The sequence below is a fragment of the Camelus dromedarius genome, chromosome 22 (assembly GCF_036321535.1).
Source record: "Camelus dromedarius isolate mCamDro1 chromosome 22, mCamDro1.pat, whole genome shotgun sequence".
Taxonomy (NCBI): domain Eukaryota; kingdom Metazoa; phylum Chordata; class Mammalia; order Artiodactyla; family Camelidae; genus Camelus; species Camelus dromedarius.
The window spans coordinates 22936170-22961756 of record NC_087457.1 but is presented as its reverse complement, the minus strand read 5'-3'; the positions used below and the strand labels follow the sequence as shown (position 1 = coordinate 22961756).

The 25587-nt window shown below is 37.9% G+C and overlaps 2 protein-coding genes across 20 annotated transcripts in view; one reads left to right on the top strand and one right to left on the bottom strand.

Moving 5' to 3' along the window:
- The window catches only part of PCM1 (pericentriolar material 1), a 79540-nt gene extending 76672 nt beyond the window's left edge, over positions 1-2868 (bottom strand). For 12 of the 18 annotated variants that reach the window (XM_031440233.2, XM_064477509.1, XM_064477511.1 and 9 more), the window contains exons 1-2: positions 2495-2867; positions 842-909 (exon numbers count right to left, since the gene is read on the bottom strand). The gene's annotated coding sequence lies outside the window, so the exon portion shown is untranslated. Of the gene's footprint in view, positions 1-267; positions 365-841; positions 913-2494 lie in introns of all 18 variants that reach the window. The other 6 variants (XM_064477514.1, XM_031440238.2, XM_031440237.2 and 3 more) reach the window with 4 other exon arrangements.
- A 147-nt stretch (positions 2869-3015) lies between these two features.
- Positions 3016-25587, top strand: part of FGL1 (fibrinogen like 1) — a 35831-nt gene continuing 13259 nt past the window's right edge. Inside the window, exons 1-4 of one of the 2 annotated variants that reach the window (XM_010995716.3) lie at positions 3016-3394; positions 11717-11826; positions 22199-22278; positions 24468-24648. In XM_010995716.3, coding sequence (XP_010994018.1) covers positions 22207-22278; positions 24468-24648 — 253 coding nt within the window. In that variant the 5' untranslated portion in view covers positions 3016-3394; positions 11717-11826; positions 22199-22206. The remainder of the gene's footprint in view (positions 3395-11716; positions 11827-22198; positions 22279-24467; positions 24649-25587) is intronic. The other variant, XM_010995715.3, reaches the window with a different exon arrangement.

The window sequence follows — 25587 nt, the reverse complement described above, 5'->3', positions numbered from 1 at the left end:
CATAAATCATATTTTCTCATGATAGCTTATTTCATAAGGAAGCTGACGATTTTTCTCCTTTCCTAGAAAACAAAGATGTATCAAACATATTTTGAAAATGATTTGTCTTAAAACTGTAACAGTAGAATTAAATTTTGAGGTTTTTTTAAGAGTAATTATTGCTAAAATGCTTTTAGCAAAAATTTCTTCTAATCCTCATCCATTAGTCATTTAATTTCTAAATTGTCCTTAGCAAACAATTACTTAACTTTCTGTCCATGAACTCACATTGACTTTTTTCTGCTGGTCAGAGAATATCTTTACACAACCAGCATTTGACAATGCACTGTGCACATAAACTAATGTTTCAAATAATTTTAGACACCTGAAAGAGAAAAAAAAAACAAAATTTCAATCAATAGATAGTATTTGTAACAAGGTCAAAAGGTAGGCGTTTGTGTTAAAAAATTCAAAAATCCAATTAACAGAAAAGTTGTAGCAGAAAATGACTTAAGATTAAATGAATCTGGAAGAAGAAGCCACCCAAATAATTGTTACACGACAAGTTCAAACTTAAATGGTCTGAAGAGATTCTGTGAAGACAAAGACATTTCAAAAAGTATTGCATACTCTATGCCAGCATTTGATAATCAGGAATGACATGGCTCTTTTCTAACAAAAGTGCAAAGACAGACCAAGATGGCATGGCAAAATACAAGGCAAAAAGAGCAGCAAATCCAGAACATTTGTTTGTTACAGAGAGGGCCCTCAACCATGCCCTGGTATTTTGATAGCAGTCTCCATCATAAAGTCTTCAACTATAATACAAAGGACAATAACATATATAATGATGTCAAATTACCTGTTTAGAAACTAGTTTTTGCAGCTTAGAAACGGTTCCTTTCCTGCTTCACACTTCAAAGCTGTTGTCTGCTTATGATTAAAAAAAAAAAAGAAACTTCAGTAAATTCTTTACTTACACTATGAAATATAGGATAACAAATATATTTATAACCTAGTGTATGTTTACAAAACAACAGAAAAGGAAACATGCGGTTTATCAATATTTTAAACTCGTTACTTTAATTCTTTTTGAAAACAATGTGATATACATATGCGTTTAAATCCTCCAAATCTGTAAGATCCAAACAATGTGGCACCTTAATAACTACTTTGGAATATAGTGAAATTGTAATGTAAAAAAATTATAATGTAATTATCATGTAAAGATTCATGCCAAAGTTTACTCTGCAGAGTGATCAAATCATTAACTTCTTGTCGCTCAAAACTACTCCGGAACTTTGTATATCTGAGAATGAGAAAAAGTTTATTTAAAAGCTAGCTACTTCATTAAAAAAAAAAAAAAACCCTGTCACTACATAAACACGAGGTTTACTTACAGTTCAAGAACTCAGAATTATAATAATTTCCAGCGGCTCTCACTGGGAAGGTGATAAGGAAAGAAAGGAGCAGGTGCACTCGAAGCTTTACAACACCCACTCCAGTAACCAGAGAAGACCAGGAGGAGGAGTCTGGAAAGCAGTTTTGGGCGGGGGTGGTAGGGGAGCCCAGAAAGTCTGCTTCTTCCAGCGCCAAAACAAGACCCAGCACCCGTACAGCACAGGACACAGACCTCAAACCAGTCAAAAAAAAATTTATTTTCCCAGACAAAGCGAGCTCTTAATGAGTGGGCCGCAGGATGAAAAGTTTGGACGACCCGCCTCCCTAGTCGGGCCTATTACCTAATCCCCAAACACCCTTTTCTGCAAAGCAAGCAACGTTTCCCGAACCCCATTTGGCATTTGGTTTTCCCCACCCTGGGCCCCTCCTAACTGGCCCTGCAGTCAGGCATGGAGAAGGAGAGCAATGGGAGGGGAGGGGGAGAGCTGTTAAATTAATATTCCCTTTAGCAAGTACAAACTCCCAAAGTCAAGACAGCCTCCCCCTGCCCTTCTGCTCCACAATCCCATTGCTCACAGCCCAACCCCAAAGTCACGTCGCTCCTCACCTGCCCTTCTCCGTCCCAAATTCTGGCGTCGAGCGCCCCACAGAATGGAATTTGAGGGGTGGCCTAGGAAAAGGGCGCAATGACGGAGACTATGACCACTAGGGCCCCGTGCTATAAAAAACCAGAACCCCCGGCCCTGGCAATCAAACTGCAGGCCCCCACTCCGTTTCCTCCGCTCGCAAGGGACATTCCTGTAGCTCCCCAGTTGCAGGGCGGCCTCCTCCCCGGGGCCAGAAAAAGAGAGGGGCGGGGAGGCCAGAAGGGAGTTCTGCAGTTGAGAACGCGTCCCCAGATGTTCACCCCGAGATAGCGTCGGTGGGTCCCGGGGAGGGGGCGGCCTGCCTGCCTTGCGGACGGGAAGCAGGCAGCAAAAAGACCCAAGAGCCAAGACAGAGGCGTGGGCCAGACGTTGGGCCCCACAGGGTCAAGTGTCCCACGGCCGTTGCTCTCCCGCCTCGGCGCCGCGCTGCCCTCGGTTGCCAGGGGCTGGGGACGCGCAGGCATTACCTGTAAACGAAGCAGCCGCTCCTGCCAAGGACTGAGTAGCGGTCAGCCCCCACGACCCGCCACCGGCAGCGGTCCTCCCTTAGAGACCGCAGCAGGGAGAGTCCCCGGGTTCCCGGGCTGCCTAAGGCCCAATGGCCGCCTTGTCTACCTCAGCTACTCGGCGCCAACCGCCGCAGCCACCGCCATCTTAGGATCTCATTGTGGTGGGAGAAGAGGGGCGGGGGGACTGCAGAGGGGGCGACGCGCGGCGAGACATGCGCCGTCTCCTCGGCAACGGCCGCGCGGAGGCAAAACTCGCCCGGGCGGGAGCCGCAGTGCGATCTACGCGCTAGACTGGAGTCATGTGACTCGCAAGGAGTCTGTGGTGTCACCTCAGGCTTTGGAGCCGGGCGCCGATTACACAAACAAACCAGCTGAGACTACATATCCCAGAATGCCAACTCGACCTCGGGTTATGCCGCCTGTTCGTCCTCCACGGGGGAAACGGCTACAAGTCCCAGCATGCTGTGCGCGCCGGCGCCGCTCGCCCCGTGAGGAGTGCGTGGCCTGTGCGGAAGCGGATTGACACCGCGCCTTGGGCCTCTGCAGAAAGAGCGGAGGCGCGTTTTCGTTTTCCCGTGGCGGCTATCTACTCCGGCCGCTGCCGGAACGAGGAGAAAAGACTAGAAAAGACTAAAGACGGGAGTCGCTTTCCTGTTCCCTATCCACCGACATCCCTGTCACGATGGGATAGAAAGAAAAGAACCTTCACAGTCTGGTCCTAGTTTTACACGTAAGGAGAGGAAAATGCACGCGAGTTAATGAGCCAAACACCATACAGCTGGTCAGTGAGAGAATCACAAATACTAGTCGTTAACGCCATCTTGGGTGAATGCCGTACTTTTTCTTCAGACCAACCAGGTGATTTTCACCAAAATTTGATGTTGAGAAATTTTCTTTAAATCTGTATTCCTTTTTTTACTCTCTTCTTTCAGCAGCAGCTCTGGTAAGGTTAGTATATCGACAGGTTCTCTCTTAAACCTCTAAAATGGCGATGAAGTGACAATTAAGACCTTCGGTGTGGCTACCTGAAAGGTTTAAACACTGGTCAAGTTAGTTGCGTGGACAGGCATTCTATTTTTAGACAGTTTGTAGTTGTGGGATAACTTTGTTTTAAGCAGAATAACGGTAGGAGGAATGAAGAAAGGGCATCTGGATTCCATCCACAAATTGTTCTCAATTCCCAATAGAAATTGTTCGCAAAACCAATTAAAATAACTGCACCTCAATACATATTCAAAAAGTCCTTCCTGCTTTTGTAATTTGCAGCTGAATCCAGGTTCAGTTTCAGTGCCATGATCTTTGACACTATTTATTTGTCATACATTTTTAAGTACTTTGTGTGTCTAACACTGCTAATTACTTAGGTGATAAAAACACAGTCCCTGCCCTTTAAGAGCATATTTTAGTGAGTGATGAAGAAATAAGATGTGATGTAAATACATTTTTTGTAAGAAAACAATGTTGTGGGAACTCAGAGCACATAGCAACAAATGGATTAGGTTTTTACTGTAGTCCAGTGAGCCCTAGGCCCCATTCTAATTCCACCAGGCGCTAGCTTTAAGATCTTGGGCAAGTTACTTAATCTTTCTGAATTGTCCCATCTGTGAAATGATGGGGAGAAACTAATACTGTCTACCTTGGAAGGATTTTTTTTTTAAGTAATGTTTATTTTGTACCAGGCACAGGGTTAAGCATTTTATCTATTATGAATTTCTTGATTCTCACAACTATCCGGGAAAGATTGGTTCTGCATCCGTTCAGTTTTACTAGGTAAGAGGATTAAATAAATCGCCAAATTTCAGACAGCTCCAAGTGGGAGAGCCTGGGTTTAAACTGAGGTCTACTGACTCCTTAGAGGGATTTTTTTGTTTGTTTTTGAGGGAGGAGGTAATTAGACTTACTTATTTAAATAGAAGTGTAGGGGCTGAACCCAGGACCTCCACTGAACTATACTCTCCCCACTTGGAGTGATTTTTTGATCAAGAAAATGCATGGGAAAAAAGTACTGATATATGGTAAGGCCCCAAAAATACAAACTATCATCATATCATCATGCATGTATGCTTTATGCATATATTATTTTTGAATATGTAGAAACTGTTACCATTAAAACAATTCAAATGAATTCGAATGCATTCCTGAAATCATTATGGTCATTATGTTTTTTGAACTTACAGACCCTAAAAAATGTCAGTACTGTTTTGTCTGTTTGGTAGTGAGAGGAGTCTGAGAAATATTTGCATTAAAATGGGGTCTTTCAGGGAGGGTATACCTCAGTGATATATTGAGTAATAGAAGAATGGTATACACTATAGATAGTATGAAACCAGTTGAGGTTTTGGAAGAGGCAATGATATAATAAAGTAGTTATTTTAAGGCTTTAATCTGGTGGCAATGTTTAGAGCAGACTAGGGAGAGCAGAGGAGCGAGACAAAGAACAGGTGGTAACTGGCATGAAGTAATTAAGGTCTGGTTTATAGTCGTAGCAGAATGAATCAAGTCAAGGAGTTGGATTCTTATGGTAAGTGTGTTAAATATCATTTGTTTATGTTATTTGATATTTAGGGTGACACTGACCAAAGAGCACTCAAAATATAACATTTTGTGCTATATTGTTTATCTCTTTAATGAATTCTGCATGTTCGTTATCCACAGATGGATTTTAAGCATGGCTAGGGCAGACACCTTGTCTTTTGTGCTGCTTTATATCCCAAATGCCCTGTAGAATTCATGTATTTTGGTGTTCATTAATTTGGTCTTTGAAGACAGTTTTGCAGTACCTAGTTTTAACCGGAAGCTGGCAGTAGTACTTAAAGGAAAAACCGTCAGTGACCACTATAGTGCTATTACAATTGAATTTAAGATTTTTTTTTTAATTATGACTTTTGATACTAAAAAAGTATGACATTTATGTAAATTGTAAAGTACAATAATAAAAGAAACACTCAAGATAAGTGAGTAACCATAAAGACCTTATTATAATCTAGAATGCACAAGAATCCTTGGCTGTCATATGTATAATTAATAAAGGACAAACTGAAAAATATGGGAATAAATTGAAATAGGCTTTAGCGGTGGAATAAAAAGATGCTGAATGAAATTGTCTAAGAATAGGAAAATTGTTGGCATTTTGCTCTCTTCTGACATGTAGGTCAGAGTTGGCTATCACACGCTTTTCGAGAAAACCTTTCTGCAGGCTGAATGAAGAACATGGGCAAAAGCGCAGAAGCATCTTCCTTATGTCTAGAGACAGATTTTAAAATGTGGTTTTACTTAACATGAGCTCTTGTTTTCTTTTTTCCCCCACATATTTTTACACAATATAGCTGAACTTCTTCTTTATGTGTTTAGTGTAAAAAAAATCTGTTTTCTATTAGAATATAACATTTATTTGGTTGCATGTTTTTTAATGACATGATCTTATGAGATTCTTCTTTAATAATAAAGATGTTATTGTTCAGAAGCATAAAATATATGCAGTTCTGAAGTCCTGGCATATACATTGAAAGAAAAACAAACATTCCTTAGCCAGAGCTCTTTTTATTCTTTGCAGGGAAAATAAATAAAATAAGAAAACATCTTTTGCACTTTGCCTGTTAAGCAACTAATGTAGACTTGGCTAGAGGGAAAAAATTCCAGATAGGCAAGAAACCTCTGAAAAAAAGAGTACTGAATACGCATTTCATTTTCTCTTAACTGGGAGGCAGGGGAGGATTCAGGTTTCGTGGAACCTAAAGTTAATATGTTTTGGGAGATCTGTCAAATGTTTGTCAAGGTAGCTTCTTACATATTTCATGGAGCAGGGCAAGAGGGCCTACAGTCCAGGTCTAAGCAAAAGAACAGAGGGCTCTGGCAGGGAGGCCTCCGGGAAACCGTGCATTTGGACAATTTCTTCTCTGGCATCTAGTTTTCCTGTTTGGGATCCTGTATATAGCAGAGTTCAATCAGAGAGGCAGAGCCTCTAGGATATTTAAGGAAGAACCTTCTTCTACTGTGGGAGCTGGTTAAGTAGTCTCTGAAAGGCCCTTTTCTTGACATATGGTGCCGGGGCTCCAAGGATACCTGGTAGGTTTAGTGAGAAGGATAGATGGCTGTACAGGGAGCAGGGGCTGGAGCCCACGAGGATGGACTGAAACCCCTGTCAGTTCTCATTACCTCTGACTTTGGTGATGTGGATGTCCTTCAGGAGCTGGACCCTTCGTCCCATGCTGATGGAAGATCTCAGGGAAGCAGGGGCAGAGATCATATGCCACGAGATAAGCCAACAGATAGGTGGCAACCTGTGAGAGCCACAAAGCCTGCTGCTTCACCTATGCCCTCCAAATCTCCCACACATCTAAACTGAGGCTGACCCTGAAGGGAAACAGAGGAAAGGGACTTCAGGAAATACAGTTTAGCCACCCCCCACCCAAACCAATACACACACACACACACACACTCTTCTCCTTGATTCCTTTTCGTTGTCTTCCTCTTTATCCATCTTCACCCTTCTTCTGGATCACATTGTCTAACTCTTTCTCAGAAAGGCGCCGTGAAAGTAGATTTGTTTTTTCTTAGTTCTTGCACGTCTGGAATGTCTTTATTCTACCTTCGCATTTGATTGCTAGCTTGGCTGTGTAGAGTCCAGATTTTTCCAGTCTCAGAATTTTTAAGGCATTCTTTCTGTGAAGAAGTAGGATGCTATTCTGAACCTCAGTACTTTTTATGTGATTTCACTCCTTCTGAAAGCTTTTTGCAACTGTTCACTAAAGTGTTGCTCAAAATTTTATCGTGATATACCCAAGGAGTGGGTGCTTTTTGTCTTGTTTTTAAATTCATTGTGCTGGGCACTGAATAGACTTTTTCAACTTTATCTCCTTCAGTTCTGGGAATTATTTTTCTGTTGTTTCTCTGATAATTCTCTCTCTGTTGTGTCCTATCTCCTCTTTGAAAGTTCTGTTGGGTGCATGCTTGACTTCCTAAATTAAACCTCTAATTTTCTTATCTTTTCTCTCCAATTTTTAATATCCTTGTCTTTTTATTCTGCTTTCTGGGAGGTTTCTTTGATTGCATATTCTAATCCACTCAGTGAAGTTTATTTGTTTTTAATTTCAACTATTTTATTTAATTTCTTGGAGCTCTTTCTGCCTTGTGCTAATTGTCCCTTTAAAAAAAAAATACTGCATTCTATTACTGTTTCCCTGATAATACTAAATATAGTTTAGGGGAGGTTTTCTTCTGCAAATATCCCCACCCATCTTAAAAAAACAGAAAACGAAAATACCTTTTGTTTGCCCCCCTTCCGTTTATAGCAATCGTACCCCTTTTCGGCTATCTCCAATTTCTCCCCTCCCGTTCTCTCTTCAACTGACTCTAACCAGACTATCACTCCACCACTCCACTGAAACTGACCTTGTCACCATCTCCAATGACCTCCATGTTCCTTAATTCAAGGATTGGTCCATGGAAAAGGGGAAAGATGGCCCCTGGGGGGCCTCTATGGAGAAGAGAATACTCATAGCTAATATTCCTATTTACATTTTTCTTTTCTGCATTGTCATTTTCTTCTGTTATTCCCCAAATTTCAGAAGTTTTGCAAACATCACAGCCTATTAAATGCTTATGTTGGGATTTGATGAAGGGGCTTGTGTCCAAGTTTACATTAGATTAGGGGAGGAGAAAGTGGCCTTTTCCAACAACTATCACCTCCATTTTGAAAACTACCTGGCAGCAAGAGCAGCATTTCAAGACCACCATGGTCCCAGAACTCCAGGAGCTGGCCAGGAACAGAGCAAAGCAACTGGATTTTTTAGATAAGAATATGGATTTTCTAACCGGATAATTACAGCAGCTTTGTCAATGTCTGCTTTGAGCACCAGAGGGACTATAAAGGGGATCCCTAATTCCACAAGACTCTGTATCCAAGTCTCAGCTCCAGCTTAGTTGACTCATCCATTACACATACTTACCAGTGTTGCCTAGTTATCCATGAACTTTCCTAATTTTGGTATAAAACTTTAATCCTCTTTCATACCACGTCCTCAGAAGGTTTCTTGTGGGTAAATAAGCAAAGAGAAGAATTTAAAAGTTGGAGTGGATCGTAGGGTCCATTTGATCCAATAACTTTTTTTTTTTTAGTAGAGGAGAAAATTGAGTTTCAGAGAGGAGCAGTGAATTCCTCAGTGGCATGTCATGAGCCATCATGGAGCTTGGGAATCAATGCAGTTCTTTCAGTCTTCAATAAAGTATTCTGAATCATTTGACTATACCATTCATATTGACATGACATGGATTAATTAATTCCAGACCCATTAATTGAGCATATATTAATTTAAACTCACTAGTTACATAGACAATAGGAATAGGTAGGTGATTCACTAGTAAAATTGGTTTAGTTTTACTAAATTTTAACATGCTTTTCCATATTAATTCCTCAGATTTAAGCCACATGAGAATGTTTTATATTTGTTTAGGACTCCATGTGAGATGACATTTAAACTAACATTTTAGGAAGGAGTTTTATAAACTCCACCTGAGGAGGCTCTGTTAGGTGCCTGAAATGAAAACTATTCTTGATGACCTCTTTCCTTGATACTTGCAATATGCTCCATTCTGAATATTTTGATGAGGCACGTTTTAAGTTTAAAATGTCATCACTGTATTCAGAGCACAGGATTTTATAAGTTCCACAAAGGGTTTCTTCCCCTGAATTGGGAGTCAAGGTTGGAAAGTATAACCATCAGAAATGTATGCTTGTAGAATACACTAAAAGATATATGATCAGTTGTCTGAGTCTAGTTCATGATGGGGCTGAGACAGACATGTTCAGTGGTGCAGGCTGGAGCGAACTGGAGACGGGGAGACCTGGAATTCAACCTTCCCACTGGGACTGGGTCAGGTATCAGGTAATGGGCAGACACAATACAGATTGCAGAGGGTTTGGATGACAATTGTGCTATAACTGGTATATTAATTGAGAGAGTTCTCTGAGTATGGTCTTCCAGGGGAGAAGGAAAGAATTTGTCAGTGCTCATCTAATCTTGTCCAGGAGCCAGAGTGATCTGATCTTGGTGCAACTGTACCTGTTAGCCAATGGAAACATTCTCAGGCCAGAGAAGAAAAGTATATCTAATTACTTTACTTTGAAGGAAAAAAAAAGCCCCTAAATCCAATGCTCTTTATTCATGTTCTTTGTTCATCAAAATTCCTTTTGCCTGATTTGCTCTAAAATGATTCTGTCCACCATAAGGATGTCCTCTATGCAAATACCTAAAGGGGTTATACTACCAGGCAATTCTTTTTTCCTAAATTAGTATGTTCACTTTTCTGTTTTATGTATTCCTTGAGAAACTGTTAAGTGTGAGTCCGCTCTCCAGAAAACAGCCACTCAGGGTAAATATGTAAAATCCAACTTCTAGTCAAGCTAAGATATAAACCCAAGGAGTTCCCTGTTCTGTTCACTGAAGCCCCTGTAAGAAGCTGTCCCTTACGGTAAGCACCTCCACCCTTCTGTTTCTGGTCCATCTCCTTAGACACTGCATCCTACTAGATCCTCTCATATGGGTGTTCTCTCACACTTCTGTCAGCCAGTGACCTCAAGTTTCATTCTCATTCATAGCTTTGGTACAGTTGTGCAAAGACAAATTTGACCTTTCCCGATGACAGCTCTTCCACCATATTCTGACAATACATCCATGGACTACAGTAATAATTTTCCTCCCGGCAAATCCAATTGCTGGCATGCCTTAGCAGAACATCGACCCTAGATTCTGTCCTTATTGTCTGATTAGCTTTTTCCTGGTTTCTCCTGAGGCAACGATGCTGGTCAAATCCTTGATTGACAGTATTCACTATCTTTAATGGTAAAGAGCACAGATTCTGAACCAGACTGCCTTTGAATCCTAGCTTTACCTCTTGCTAATCATGTGACCTTGTCTTAAACCTCTCTGCCTCAGTTTTCTCATTTGTGAAATGGAGATACTAAGATTACCTGCTTTTTGGGCTGTTGAGGCCAAATGAGTTAATATATTTACCATGCGTGGTACATACGTGAGCTGCACATGACAGCTACTGTTATCGCTGATTGTCCCCGCTCTGAGGAAGTGAGTGCAGGGCTTATTCAGTGATTGAATGGGGAGGAGGCAAAAGGGATACAAAGAGGGAAAAAAATAGGATTGTATTTCAAAATGTTGCATTTTACCACAGAGATAATTATCAAATCGGCCAAATAACCCCATACCTTTGCTTTTGAAATTTAATGTCAGCAGCTTGAATTTACTCTAATTTCCACTTCTCCTGTGTGTGTAAACCACTTCAACCTAACTGACTGGTTCTCTTTCCAGTAAATCATGAGGATTACCTTTTGCTTAATAAACCTGAAAATTTCTGAGTCAATGATAGGAAAATGCTTAACAGGAAGGCCAAACTCCAGCAGTACCCCAGTCCAGAACACAGCAAAGAACAGAACAGAGAGAAAACACATCTCCAGTCTTTTACTGGAATCTGAGTTAATAAATAGAACAAATGGCAAACAAAAGGTTGAGTTACATCAGAATGAAAAAAGAAATGATGAACCTGGGATTCCGGTCTGAAACTTATGCAATATGATTAATGGAGCTAACATCGCCTCTTACACATTAGAAAATACTCTAGGGTTTAAAACAAAAGGAACAACTTGTTCAGAGGATAATTGATGCTTACAGATAAATTTCTCAATTTTGTACCCCAGAGAATACTTTTACTTTTCTTCAAGATCAAATAAACTGACCATTTCATCTTGGCAATTATTAACTTGCCACATTATTTATAACTAAGAAAAATTTGGCTTCTGTCCATACAGTAGTTGAAATGACATTTTAGTCCGTATCTTTATAGGTAAAATTTTATTATCATTAGTACTATAAAGCAAAATTTTGACTGAACTCTGGTTTTACTTAATCTTCAAGTGACCATTACTAAAGTTAATAAAAATACAGAAATTCTCTGGATGAGCATAGTAATAAGTTAAAAAATCAAAAATATGTTTTTATAAAGATAATGGATTTTTGTAAACATTCAGACATATAGGAGAAAAAAAAAATCGGAGTATTGGGATTTGTCCTTGACTCTCCTCTTTTAGTTTTCCTTCCAGTTAAACTGATTTCCTCATATATTTGCTTCTGGGCTGAAGCCAGAACCAACATTGTCCCTATTTCTAATCAGATAACGGAGAAGCAATTACAAATTCTGAATGCTGTTAGAGGATCCTGGGAGGCAGAGTGGCTGATCCTCATCTAAGCTGTGTCTCTGACTCGTTTCTGGCTTTAGGCAAGGTATTTAACCTCTCTGCATTTTTGTTATAATTGTAGCAGTGCTAGTTTATTTCACAGGTATGATATTAAGCATAACTCAAGGAACAACCATTGGCTATTGGGAGAGGTCAGGTTGATTAGAGAGATGGCTGCTTCTGCCACTTGGAAAAGAGATTTAGAATTACACCTCCTTTCCATTCTTGGTACATTTTGAATGAACTGGATGAGAATTTGATGTAAATAATAAGATTTGCAGTTTTAATATACAACATGGAAAGTAAAATAGACCATGCTATAATTTCCATTTCAGAAGTAAATACTTCAGAAATGTTCTTTATGTCTGTCTTTTGGGAATCAAGCTTCTTTGGCTTTTTAAAACTCATTGAGTATAAATTCTTGAGATAAATAATAAAGATATAGTTATATTCCAGGACCGGAAAAGGGAGAAAAATTAGAATAAAATAACTTAAAAAGAGTTTCTAAGTCTGCATTTATGGGTAATTTTTTAACTGTCTTACATTAATGTGAAGCACCTTATTGTATCTTACACATTACTATTTGTGAATGCTTACTTTTTTTTAATTGAAGTATAGTTGATTTACAGTGTTGTGTTAGTTTAGGGTGTAATGAATGCTAACTTATTAAATATGCTTCCTTCATAGGGGAGGGTATAGCTCAGTGGTAGAGCGCATGCCTAGCAAGCACAAGGTCCTGGGTTCAATCCCCAGTGCCTCCATTAAAAATAAGTAAATAAATAAAACCCCAATTACCTACCCACCCCAAAAAAAATGCTTCCTTCAATAACTTTTTCTTCTTTTTATATTTCTTTTATCTTGTATCCTTTCATAATAGCTCACTTAAAACATATCATTTTTTAAAATTTTACATGCTAATAATGTACTTTTGTCTGGTAATTGTATTTTCAAAAGTTATATATCAGCTGTAGAACTGTAGAACTTTTCAGTTCCAAACAATATTTTTGCCGTTAAATTTAATTTACTATAATCAGCTAACTTAAAACATTTTTAGTAGGGAAGAAATTGGATTTTATAGACGTAGAACAATTTATGTGAAATAATATAGTACGCCAAAGAATGGCCACTTGAAAACTATTTTAATTTTATAATAATTAGGAGTTTTGAAGCAGCCCAAAGCAAAAACATTGTAAAAGAAATACAACTAATTATGTAGTGAGGAACTAAATAGTATGATATAACTTTACCATAAGCCAGATTTGTAAAATAATAATGGTTTACTGTGATGAATGGTGGAGGTCAGATTTTTAAAGCATAGAGTGTTTTTCAAATACATAGATATTTCTTCAATATTGTAGAAGATGGTTGGAATTATTAATGAGGGCAGAGGGGAATTTTAGAGGACTTAAGATATTCTCAGGAATTATTCTAAAGATGATCAAATTAATATAATGACTCTTAAAATATATATAACATTTTGAAATGCCTTATAGTTTAAGGACCTGACAGACTAGGGGCTGCCTCCTGTCTCTGGGAAAGACCAGAGTTGATTATTTGAATGCAATGAGTTGGGAATTTCAGGACACCAAGAGACAGAGACCTGCCAAAGCTTTTCATTGGTCCTTTATTTGCTACCAAATTTAATGCATTGCAATCTGTATACATGTTATATAATTTCCCAGTATCTCCCAGGGCACATTCAACACACACTTTCACTTATGCAAGAGCTAGATTCAGATATAGATATAAGAACACAATTTTAAGCTAATTTATTTATTTCTGAAATAAAATACCTGACTACACAAAAAAGGGAACTTGATGAACTAAACAAAAATACAATAATTTCAACAGATAGCGTTAAAGCAAAATGTGAAAGGCAAAAACTTGCATGACTTAATTCTTGAAGCCTGAATATTTTATCTGATAGTTGTTGGAAGTGGATTAAAGTAATGAAGAGCTGGTTGCTATCATATAAGAAAAATGAGATTATTTTTATTACTGGAAAGAAAGGGAAAAGCTTAATCAGTAATCCATTAACCACACTGGTTCTTTTCAGTCAGAACATTTTGAATCACATCCACAAAAAAATGGTATTATATTTTTATACTAATCTCCCATATTAATGTGAATTTACTTAGTGAAAGTCTGTTTTATTTCTTTAGGCAAATGATGTTCCCATTCTGAACCTTGTTTCTTCAAGTGTTTATGATGTTTGACTGGGTGATCTCACTTCCTTTAATTATATTTGACCATGTGTTCTAGCCTCATGGGATAATAATTTCTACTTCTACAATCTCTTTTATGTGTTTTAAGAAAACATTTTCTATTTTCTATCTCTGTTTTATTTTGCTTGCAAGCAACACAATTATTCTTCCTTCTTCTTTTCTGTAACCTTAAAAAATTTTGTGTTTGTGACCATGTAATTGATTACATGTTAAGAAACCTCCACTATGTGGAGGGCTTTTTGTGCTGTTTTGTTTTACTTTTTAACTACTTGAACTTCATGATAAATTTTAAGTTTAAATAATAAATGACCATAAGGGTACATACGAGATTTTTTTAAAATAGCAGCAAAGCTGTTGTAATTTTACTCAAGAAATATATCTGTTATCAACTGAAAACATGAGTCAAACTAATAATTTATCATGAGATAGCTATGATAATGGCTTTAACCTATTAAGAGCCAAGTTTTAAATATAGTTTTTAGTTATTTTTTTTCTTTGAGGATTTTATAAATCTAAATAATCTCTTTTAAAAATACATCTTTTTAAGCTGTCACACACCACAATGTCATGTTTGCAAATAAATAAAAACTTTGTGAAAGGCACAGTTTATTAAGGGTTCTGAGTCACTGCTGGGAGCAGGAGATCATGAAGGGAATCATAGGAACATCGAATAAATTCAGCAAACAGACGTAAAAGAATTTGGTCTCTAGTAAACAACTGTAAAATTGTGAAAACAGATACTGGGAAGCTTTAAATTTGAACTTAGGTTCACAAATTTTCTTCTCATTCATTCAACGGCTATTTTATTAAGTACCTGTAGTGTGTTGAATTGTGTCCCCCAAAGTGATATATTCAATTCTAACTCCCATTACTTGTGAATATAACCGTTACTCAAGGAACACTTTTAAAGAGGTGGATGTGACCATAGCAAAGGGGACTAGGGGAGAGTGGGGGGAGAGGAGGTGTGAGTGAGTAGGGTTTGCAGATTATGTAAAGCCTTGTAGGTGGGTGACCACTATCCCAGTTTGCCCAGAAAAGGCTCAGTTTAGACCATTGTCCCAGTATTATTCTCAAAATTGTTATGGTTTTTTACACTGGAATCTTCCAGTGGTGGCTTGGACCAGATGGTAACAACAGAGTGGTAAGTGGTGGTTGGATGTTACATTAATTTTGAATGTGGAGCCACTCCTTGGAAAAGTGATTTTGCTTCTCTACTTTAACGTCCTTTAGTTAAAAATAAATATTGTCATTTCTCTTCTAAAGGCATCCTAAAATTAGTTTATGGCAGAACTATGAGATTCCATGTGTTGACTACATGTTAGCAATTTTTTAACATATTTTAATTAGTGCATATTAATGTATTAACATGGAGGCAGTATTCATATAAAATTGTGTTGTTGCTAAATTATTTTCTCTCTTGTTAAATAAGCTACAAATATTTTATTTCTAACCTGTGTCTTTTGGCACTCGTTTTAGTATAAAAGGCTACAGTGATTTAAGTATGCTCTATCCAGCTAACTAATATGTGTTAATTTGAAGCATATGAAATTGCCATTTGTATAGGTCAAAAATGTTAAAACATGTGCCATCTCTTATAGTTCAACCTAATATATTAAGAAAGGATCAACTAGGCAGTAAAGAAAGATGCTCAGGAGGCTTAAGGGGGCCTTGGAGGCTGCATGGTTTTTGGCAAGTCACTAGACACCCCTGTGTTTATTTCTTCTTTTTGGGATCAGGCCTATGAAATAAAATACAGTAACCGATTGTATTTTGGTTGAATGTTTCATGATCCTCAGACACAAATACAATAATATGGTTACAAATGACTGTTTTGCTCCTTGCAACCGGCATGCTGACTTTATGGAGGTGCACCCTTCGCCCCAATGTAAGTGATCTACAGCCTGGTAGAGGTGTACTCCACGTGGCACCAATCTGCTGTTCTGTGCGGTGCCCCCAGCCACACATGCTGCTTGGCATCTTGCTGGGAGTGGAGCAATTGTCCCAAAAGGGCCACTCAGGAATTTTTCTCTGCCATTATTAAAATACTGTTCTCATAATTGTGAAGAAAGATACTAAAGCATGCTGTAGTCTGTAATTTTCTGGTAATAGAGATTAGAAGACTAGAGGCCACTAGATTTTTAAAATTTTCAGAATTTCCAAGAGTAGTTAGAAACTGTGTGCTGAAACTTCCTCATTCTAGTCCATTTGTTCCTGTTACTGTTTTTTTCTGAAATCTTCCTTAAAAATAGACTTTTCCTGCTGTAATTTAGTTTAAATGGATGGTTATTGCTTCTTAATAAAATCTCTGACTACTGATTTATAACTGATCTAACCCTTTGCACTATTTAATGTTTAAAAACATTCAGCCACAATTAATAAGGGATAATTTTTGTTCTGATTTAGCAGTTGAAAGATACTAGATAATTTTTAATTTCATTGGTGGTGAAATATACATAACATAAAATTTACTGTTTTTACCATTTAAAAATATATACTTCAGTGGCCTTAAGTACACTCACACTGCTATGCAACCTTCACCACCATTTCATCTCCAGCACTTTTTCTTCTTCCCACAATGAAACTCTGTACCCATTAATCAATGACTACTCTTTGCCCTCTCCCCCAGTCCCTGGCAACCACGTTCTACTTCCTGTTTCTATGAATTTGATTACTCTAGGTACTTCATCTGAAATGAATCACACAACATTTGTCCTTTTGTGTCTGGCTTATGTCACTGGCATAATGTCTTCAAGGTTAATATTTCATTGTCTATATAAATACTCTGTTCATCCATTCATCTGTTGATGGACATTAGGGTTGTTTCTACCATTTGGCTATTGAGAATGATGCTGCTGTAAACATTCGTAAACAGATATTTGTGTTCAAATCCCACTGTCAATTATATCTGCCTTTTTTTTTTTTTTTACGTTATGGAGGTTTGGTTTTTTTTCATTAGAATTTTTAAAACCCAATTTTATGTAGTATTGAAAAATATGTTAACTGAGAGAATTAGCAATAGCATTAAAGTCTAAGGATACTTGCCTTTTCTATTTTGAAAAAGGAGAACCTATTCAGAAGCTGGTCAATGTAGCAGCAAACATTGACCTTGGAGATATTTATGATTCAAGTAGAAAAACACTACATATTATTTATAAACAAATAAGACAAATTGAGAACTATTCCTCATTGGTGATCTTTGGAGAGCAATACTCACCGTCTCAGCTTTTCTTAGAAAAGATTAACCTTAAGTTTCCAATGAAATACTACTCAATATTATTGACGTTTAGTACAGACGATAGTAGATACATTGACAACCTTTATATTTTTTTTCAAATGTGATTCATGGAGTATAAACATTGAAAGCAATTGAATTCTTTCTTTTTTTTTTCCTCCAATTTTTTTTTTCTATCTTTCATTCTGATGGAGGAAGAGGCCCATGTTTCAGAGATTTGTTGTATTTTATTAGGCCTTAACTGCATATAATTATGTTTAAATGAACAAGGTTAGACCACTGGTATAGCTAAATCTAAAGAAAATAAATCTTATTGTAACAGTGTTTGATTGCTTGCCTAACAGGAAAGGTAGAATTAGCTTCGTTCCATACATACCTAAAGTAAATTATGGTAATTGCAGTGATAATTTATTCTTCTGAAGACTCTTTCTTCACAAATGGAATCTTGACAGGTGGACCAATGTTAATAATGTCAGATCCTTCCAAGAACTCCCAGACAAAAGAAACATTACCCCCAGGATCCGGATGCAAATGTGTTTGTTTATAACATCAGATGTCTTGGTTTACAGCATTCACTTCAGTCTGAAATTTTGCTAAATTTGTAGGTTTGACCACAACATCTGCAAATGCAAAGTTTAGGAGACTACTGCATTATAAATGGGCTCTGACTTTATCTTTTATGGCAAAAATAAAAGCTACCTAGGAAAATTTGTATATAATTCCAAGATTATTTTATCGATTAGAAAATACTAATTGATAGCAAGCCTATTCCTGTTTCTTCTGAGTTTGTTCATGCTTCTGTTTGTTTGCACTTCCCACCTCACTTCTCACCTCACTTCTAGCCCCTCTCAAAGCCCACAGACGGGATCTCTGTTTTACACTGGAAGACATTTTAAGTGCCATAATTAAACTTAATTTTCTCTTTATCTTAATATAAGGTAATATTTTTATATAATTAAATGTGTTTAAAATAAGCTCTATATATTAGCATCTAGTATACATAGCACCTGGCATAAAGCAGGTACCCAGTGTGTGCTTGAATTTTAAGGAAAAATAGTTACTAAAATAATAGAAAGAGTAAAATACCAGTTTTCCTAAACTGTTGCTACAAATTATATCATATGAATGTATAAAAGGATGACTTACTTAAAAAAAAAGGGAGTCTATGAATTCTCATCAGAACCTTTCTGTACTGAAAAATTGTATATTTTTTTTTAACATTTTTTATTGATTTATAATCATTTTACAATGTTGTGTCAAATTCCAGTGTATATGTTTTTGTTTTATCTAATTTCCTTTGCCCACTTAGCTGTGTAATTTACTCAGCACTTTACTTCCTTCTGTACATTTTGGTTATTTGGTTTACAATGTTGGGTAAAAGGGTTCAATCATGATAGGTAAATGATACATTTTCATGGTAAATTAATTGGTATCATATGGATTTCTGCACAGTTGTCATATAGAACATTTGGACTTTGTTTCTTTCAACTATTAATTAAATATGGACACAGAATGAAATTTAAAATAAGCCTCCCTTCAGACAGAAAAATGCCTTTGAAAGAAAGAAGCAAAATATTGTGCCTGTACCTTTCCTGTCTGCACGGAAAAAACTTGCCAGCCAGTGGGCTTCTTCGAAAAAAGATCAGGCAAGAACGTGGCTCTTTAGTTGGGGAATCCTCCAATGTCAGTATCTGAAGATCTATTCTCTGAGGCTGTTCATTCCTCCAGAGAGGAATCCCACATGCTCTGGCCTGGAGAGATGGGGGAAGTATAGACCTGGCTGCCTGGCGGCCAAGCTGCCAGGGTAGGAGTCGCCTGGGGAGGTCTCATACTTAACAGAACAATGTCTCTCCTCTGACCTCCATTGCGCCTGCGGTCGTGCTACCTGGGGTCTCTCTGGTTCAACCCTGAAAGACAGTAAGCCTCTCGTTTTCTGATGAGGTAGGAGAAGCTGGATTCACCCAGCTGCTCAGGGTTTAGGTGAGGATCTGGGTGTCAGCCCGTCACTGCACCCTGCCTTCCAAGCTAGCAGTCACCTCCAACCCCACAGCTGTGTGGGACGCTGCAGTGCAGCCTTGCTGGCTCCTTGTGGTACTTACTCCCTCTGCTGCTGCTTGCTATTCAGTTTTAGCATCTCTGCCAGCTCCCCCATGTGCTTTTTGTCATCTTGTTGACAATGCGTACCATATGTTTTCCCCTCTTTTTCTTCCACCTTGTCAATCCATGTCTTTTCCGTTTTTCTTTACTCCTTTTCTATTCAGTTTTGAGAAAGAAAGAAAAAAATAAATGTACATGTTCAATCCAACCCAAGGTCCCTCCCTAACTCCTTCCTAACACTTATTTTCAAAAATATACTTAACCCATTGTTTTCCCCTTGACCAGGATAAGCATAGGGGAGGAAGTATGTCAATGCAAACAGACTAGTTTTACGGCAAGGAAATTACATTCTCCCCTCTGAGAAGGATTTCTCCTCTTGGGGAAAGTTTTCCACAGAGGCAGTAAATAAACTTTTACTGGGGTTGCCACAGTAAGTTAGATGCTAGGGACACAACAATTAGCAAGTGTGGACTTTGCCTTCAAAAATCCTGTTCTAAGCCAAATAACATGGACAAAGGGAAGCAGTTGGAGAGAGACATAAAAAACCAACCAAATGATAATTTCACCACCTGGCTCAGTGCCTGAGACATAGCAGGCTTGCAAGCAGTGTTTACTGAGTGAATGAATGCTATATGATGGTCTGTAAACATGGTATGAGAGCGCAGTGGAGGAAGTCATTAATTTTGTCTTGAGAGGCCATCTGGAAAAGTTTAGTTTTTATATTTAATTACATATGATTTTCACGAATACTAAATTTACATTGAACTTAACTTTCATTTTAATATTTATTTTTATTTCTTCCCCAAAACATTGCCTTGATGAGGCAGCTGTGCTTTATTCTCCCACAGCCTACGGCACAGGGCTGAGCAGATAGCTGATAACCAGTAATGCTGGCTGATGCCACCATTCTTTGTTTAGTGCAGCTGTCTTCTCTCCTGCCGAGGTGCCCTAATATTCCCTTGCAGAAGCACGTGACTTAGGAACAAGAAAGTTGCAGCCATGTTCAAGAGAGAGTAAGAAGTTCACTGGGGAAGACCAGGTAGCAGGGCCTCTATACTTCTGTGCAGCCTGGTCCCTATGTAGAGCAGGCATAGATGTATAGAGAGAGGAAGGCCATGCAAAGTACAGGTCAGGGGTCATGGTGGAAAGCCCTCCCAGCTTAACTGCTGGGTCTTCAGCGACTCAACCTCTCTGATCTAACCATTTGTGTGATAGTACTTATGTGACAGAATTATTTGAGGATTAAACAAGATGCTCATAAAATGCATGCCACAGGTACTCCATATCTTATTTAATATATACCTATGTTTTAGGTATGTAGTTAAAAAAAAAAAGTCAGCCAGAGGTGAAAAAGTGTGAAGTAAAATTGTGCAGTTTTATCTAGTAGACTCTTTATTATTCTCTGTAATGCACAAATTTCACATATTTTAAGAATTCACATTATATTTTACAGTGCTTCCGAAGATGCCCATGCCATGCTGTTTGTCACTGAATTTAAATAATGCCCCTTCCATTCTGAAACTGTTTTTGTTGGCCCAAGAAGGACTGAGAACTGCCTACTTTGTTAGCATAGACTGAAAACAATTTTGTCTATTAAATCTTTAAATCATTGCTTCTCAAACTTTGCTGAACTTTGGAATCAGCTGGGAGTCTTAAAAATTCCAAGACCTGACTGCCGCCTTTAGACTTTTGATTCAGTTCCTGGGCATGGACATTTTTTAAAGCTCCCCAAGTGAGCCAATGGGTAGCAATGCTTAGGAACTTTTTTTTTAGTGGTTTTTTTTTTTTTTTAGAGGGGGGAGGTAATTAGATCTATTTATTTATTTATTTGTTGAGGAGGTCCTGGGGATTGAACCCAGGACCTCATGCATGTTAAGCATGTGCTCTACCACTTGAGCTATACCCTTCCTCCCAGGAACCATTCTTCTAGTTACATAAAAATTGAGAAAGAGACACGTGAAAAGGACCTAGTAGTCATAGGTTTTATAAGAATAAAATTAGGCTGACAGATAAATAATTCAGTTGATTCCAGTTCTTTTTTTTTTTTTTAGCAGAAACCATAGGTATAAAATTTGTTTGAAGATTATGCACATTTCTGTCCTAGGCTCCTTAGCTTCTAAAATTTATGAAAATTCACCACTGGCAGCACAGAGAAGTTATTTTAAGGATGAGCAAAATTTTTCATCAAGACTCACGACTTCAAGATTGATTTTTAAAATATTCTCAAGAAGTGATAAAGTTAATTTTTTTCTACAACTTTAAAGAGGGCTTAAAGTTTTATATTGTGTTGGTAGCTTGCCTATCCATTAAGACATTAAGAAAAACAATACATGTCACTTCCCACTTGTAACTTTTTTTTTCTTTATTCCTTTTTTCCAAAATAAAAAGTCCCCCACATACAAAATGAGTTCATCTAGCACTTATCATAGGCCAAGTTGTCTGAAAATGTTACATCAAGATGGCCACAGTCTTATGAAGTAAGAATTGTGATGTCTATTTTACAGATCAGGAGCATCTGATAGTAAGTTGCCTAAGGTCACACAACTGGGAAGTGGCTAGGCCAAAATATGGACCCAGGTCTTTGTGCTTAAAAAGCCTGTGCCTTTTCCACATTCCAAAAAGCCAGAGTCCCACCTGTATGTTTGCTGTCAAATTGCTTCAATTCTATACAAGGTAACAGTGAGCATCCTTTTGTTAGAGGAAGCCTGGGAAAGTCCAGGAGAATTTCCTTGGCTACTCTCAGGTTAGACATGGCCTTGAACTGCATCTGACCTCCTGGAACCCATTGAGTCCGAAGCTCCAGATCTGGTCTCATGAAAAATTCACAGTAAATTAAGTTTATGAAATTCTTTTCATTCTTGCAGTTCTTCCAATGGGAAAAATGGTGAAGATGTTCGGTTTCATCCTTGTCACCACTACCCTGGTAATGGGCAAGGCAACCTGGGTAAGCTCATTACAAACAATATTGTCTTTTTAATTCCTTCTTTAATCTGAAGTTTCTTTTATTTTGCAGAGACTATAGTAACTTGTGACTGAAGAAACAACTAAGGGAGAAAAGTGAAAAAGGTTTGTGGAAGCACCTTCCACAAAATAGGCACTTACTAAGTGCTTAAAAATTCTTTTAAAGTGCTTAAAACTTTTAAAAAGTAAAAGTCAGTATTCTCACTAAGTAAAATCTTTTTGAATTTGCTGGAGTTATTTGGGTGGTTACATGATATTAAAAATGTAAAACTGTCCTTTCAAATTGACCTTTCCAATATTGGACACTGTCAGTGTAAAATAAACAGATTATTTGAAAGTCATTACAATGAACCTGTGCCTTCCGCCGTTTGTGAGTAAAAAGGAGAAAACACACATTTGCTCAAAGTTCAGGGAGAAAGAAAACCCCTAAGTTTTAAATAAGCTTACTGACACTGTATATGTAATCTCATAAAGATTGAGCATATTTGCCCTGTGTAGTCCACTATATTAAACAATATCACAACCAATTTCCCACTATTAGAAAGCAACACCAGACTGCAGACGCCATGGAATGTCTTTCTGTTTATTTTTCAGACAGGCTGGCTCGGGGCTAAGCAAATAACTTGTTCAGAGAGGATAAATCAGAGAGTGATGAGGCGAGAGTACCAAGGGCAAATAAGAAATGGTCCTAGAGAGAGAGCTGGGAGAGACTCAGTGACTTGCGCCAAGAGATGGGAGGGAGGGGCCTCTTCTATCATTTCTCCATTCTCTTGCTTAGGACTTTCAGTTTTCAGGCTGAATTTCTATATATACAAAATTATAGTCCTTCATAGGAAGGCAGTGTACCTCTTTCCTTTGCCCCTGATAGGTTCTCTATGCTGTTAGACTGCCTAGCAGAGCGCCTGGAACACAGTTAGGTCCTCATATTTATGGAATGAATACAAGGTAGCACATAAAGATAGGAACAGGAAGTTGTGTAAATATTCATTGGGAAATAACATCTGACTGTAACCTAATGGCTATTTTAGGAAATAAAATGTATTGAAGTAATATAAGGCAATTACACATTAAAATTCATAATTTCTCAGCAAACATATCACATGAGATTGTGACATGAACTGCAAACAGAGTTGTTGGGGTGATAATGGGAAAATGCCAGAAATTTGTCTTGGCCCTTTTTTCGCTACCCCTAGTAACTCTCCCAGCACTGAGTACTTAAGAGCCTGTATTGCAGTTTCTTGGTCTCAGTAGCTCTTCCCGGGAGACCCGCCTCTGCCAGTCCCCTTCCCAATTCACCTCATTTGCTTTATCTCTGGAGAGATGTGCTCAGTTAAATGCCACTTCAGATTACTTGCCTTTTTAGAGAAAGTAAATTATTTACCTGGAAGACTCAGGCTTCTCCATCCCTTTTTGAAGTAACTGAGAGAAAAATGATAAATAAGCAAAAAGTTAAAGTGGCTCCAGTAGAATTTCCAGCAACAGGTAAATGGATGAGATACTCAGGCATCTCATGTCTAAAGCAGAATCCCTTGAAAAGGTGAGCTTATGTCATCAGATTATAATATTCAAGTATATTTTTTAAACATATTAATACCAAAAGGTCATTGAAAGCCTTGTTTATTTTAGAGACTGACACACTAATGATGCAGAATGATGCCATAAAACACTTTACTATTAAGAAAGGACTTAGGGGGGGAGGATATAGCTTATGTTCAATCCCCAGGATCTCCATCTAAATAAATAAAATTAAATAAATAAATAAATAAATAAATAAATAAATAAATAAATAAGCAAGCAAGCCAGCAAGCCAGCCTAATTACCTCTCCCTGCAGAAAGAAAGAAAGAAAGAAAGAAGCACTTAGGTGGTGTCATGTAGAAATTGAGAGCAGGAGCTTGAACCTTGACTCCTCTTGCCCATTGTGAGGATCAAATGAGACAACGACTCTAAAGCTCTTAGCATAGTCATTCAGATTATATCATTTTTTTAGTTCAAGTATTTTACCATAGCATAATTTCTTATCCTTCAAATAACAACTAGTATAGAACTTACAAACCACTCTGGTTAGAATAATATTCTGAAATGGGAGTTGGGGACAAAATTGAATCATTAATTTATCCAAGTTATGCAGTGTGTTTATTTTCTGTAAGAATGAGACACGCATTACTTTGCAGGCTCTCGAGAACTGCCTTCAGGAGCAGGCGCGGCTCAGAACCCAGGTGTACCTGCTTGAGACCCGGGTCAAACAGCAACAGGTCAAGATCGCGCAGCTTTTGCATGAGAAGGAACTCCAGTTCTTCGATAAAGGAGAGGAGAACAGTGTCATTGACCTTGGAGGCAAGAGGCAATACGCAGGTCAGAGTCTATTTTTCCTAAGGGTCTCAGTGACTTATGTAGCCATGTGCAATGACGGTGCCAGTTATTTCATCACTTGCGGTTTTGTTAAAGAGCTTTCCTATCCCAGTAACAAGCAACATGAAGAATTAAACCAAATTTAAATGTCTCCTCCTATATTTTACTTTTTTCTATTATCTCTGCAGGGGGCATTTAATAGCAATGCTAGGTATCTGAGAATTTCCGTAGTTTAATGAGATCACGACAATGGATTGTTTAAATATTAGTGTGCAAATGGCAGATTCTATTTGTGAAATTTTATAGCTGAGTTTTGTTTTTGTGCATCGTATCTTGTTACATTTATATGTTTTTCCCTTCTGAAACCCTAATGTGTGGTTAAGATAGTAAATAAGATAATAGAATAAAAGGGCAGGTCAGAGGAAAGAATCAGAATTATTTAGGAAGATGAAAGAGCTGTTGTATGTGTATATTGTATGGTTTGGCCATTTTCCCTTTGATTAGGCCAATGTTTCTTCCTAGAAAAAAGAAATGATCTTAAACTGTTAACACATTGCACCTATCACTGCATGTATCATTATTCCCTATAGAAAACTATCCACCTGACTTCCTCCAGGCATCATTTAAAGTAAAGAAACAGTCGTCAGAAGTAGTGAGAATGACATCTGGAGCACTTTGTTCATGTGTGTCTACTGTAGCCACTACCAGGATGTATTAAGATTTCCCTGTTTATGAGTCTATCTTGGTCAGTCAACTGGATACTTTTTTAATAAGGTCTGGGATGATGTCTGATGCAGTCTCTCCTCCTTATTGCCCATCAGAGTGCATGGGATATAGTAGACCCTCATATTTATGAATGAAAGTAAGGTAATAATGGAGATAGGAATAGCAAGGTAAGTAACTCTAAATTGCGAACTATATCTGACTATAGTTGAGGACCTG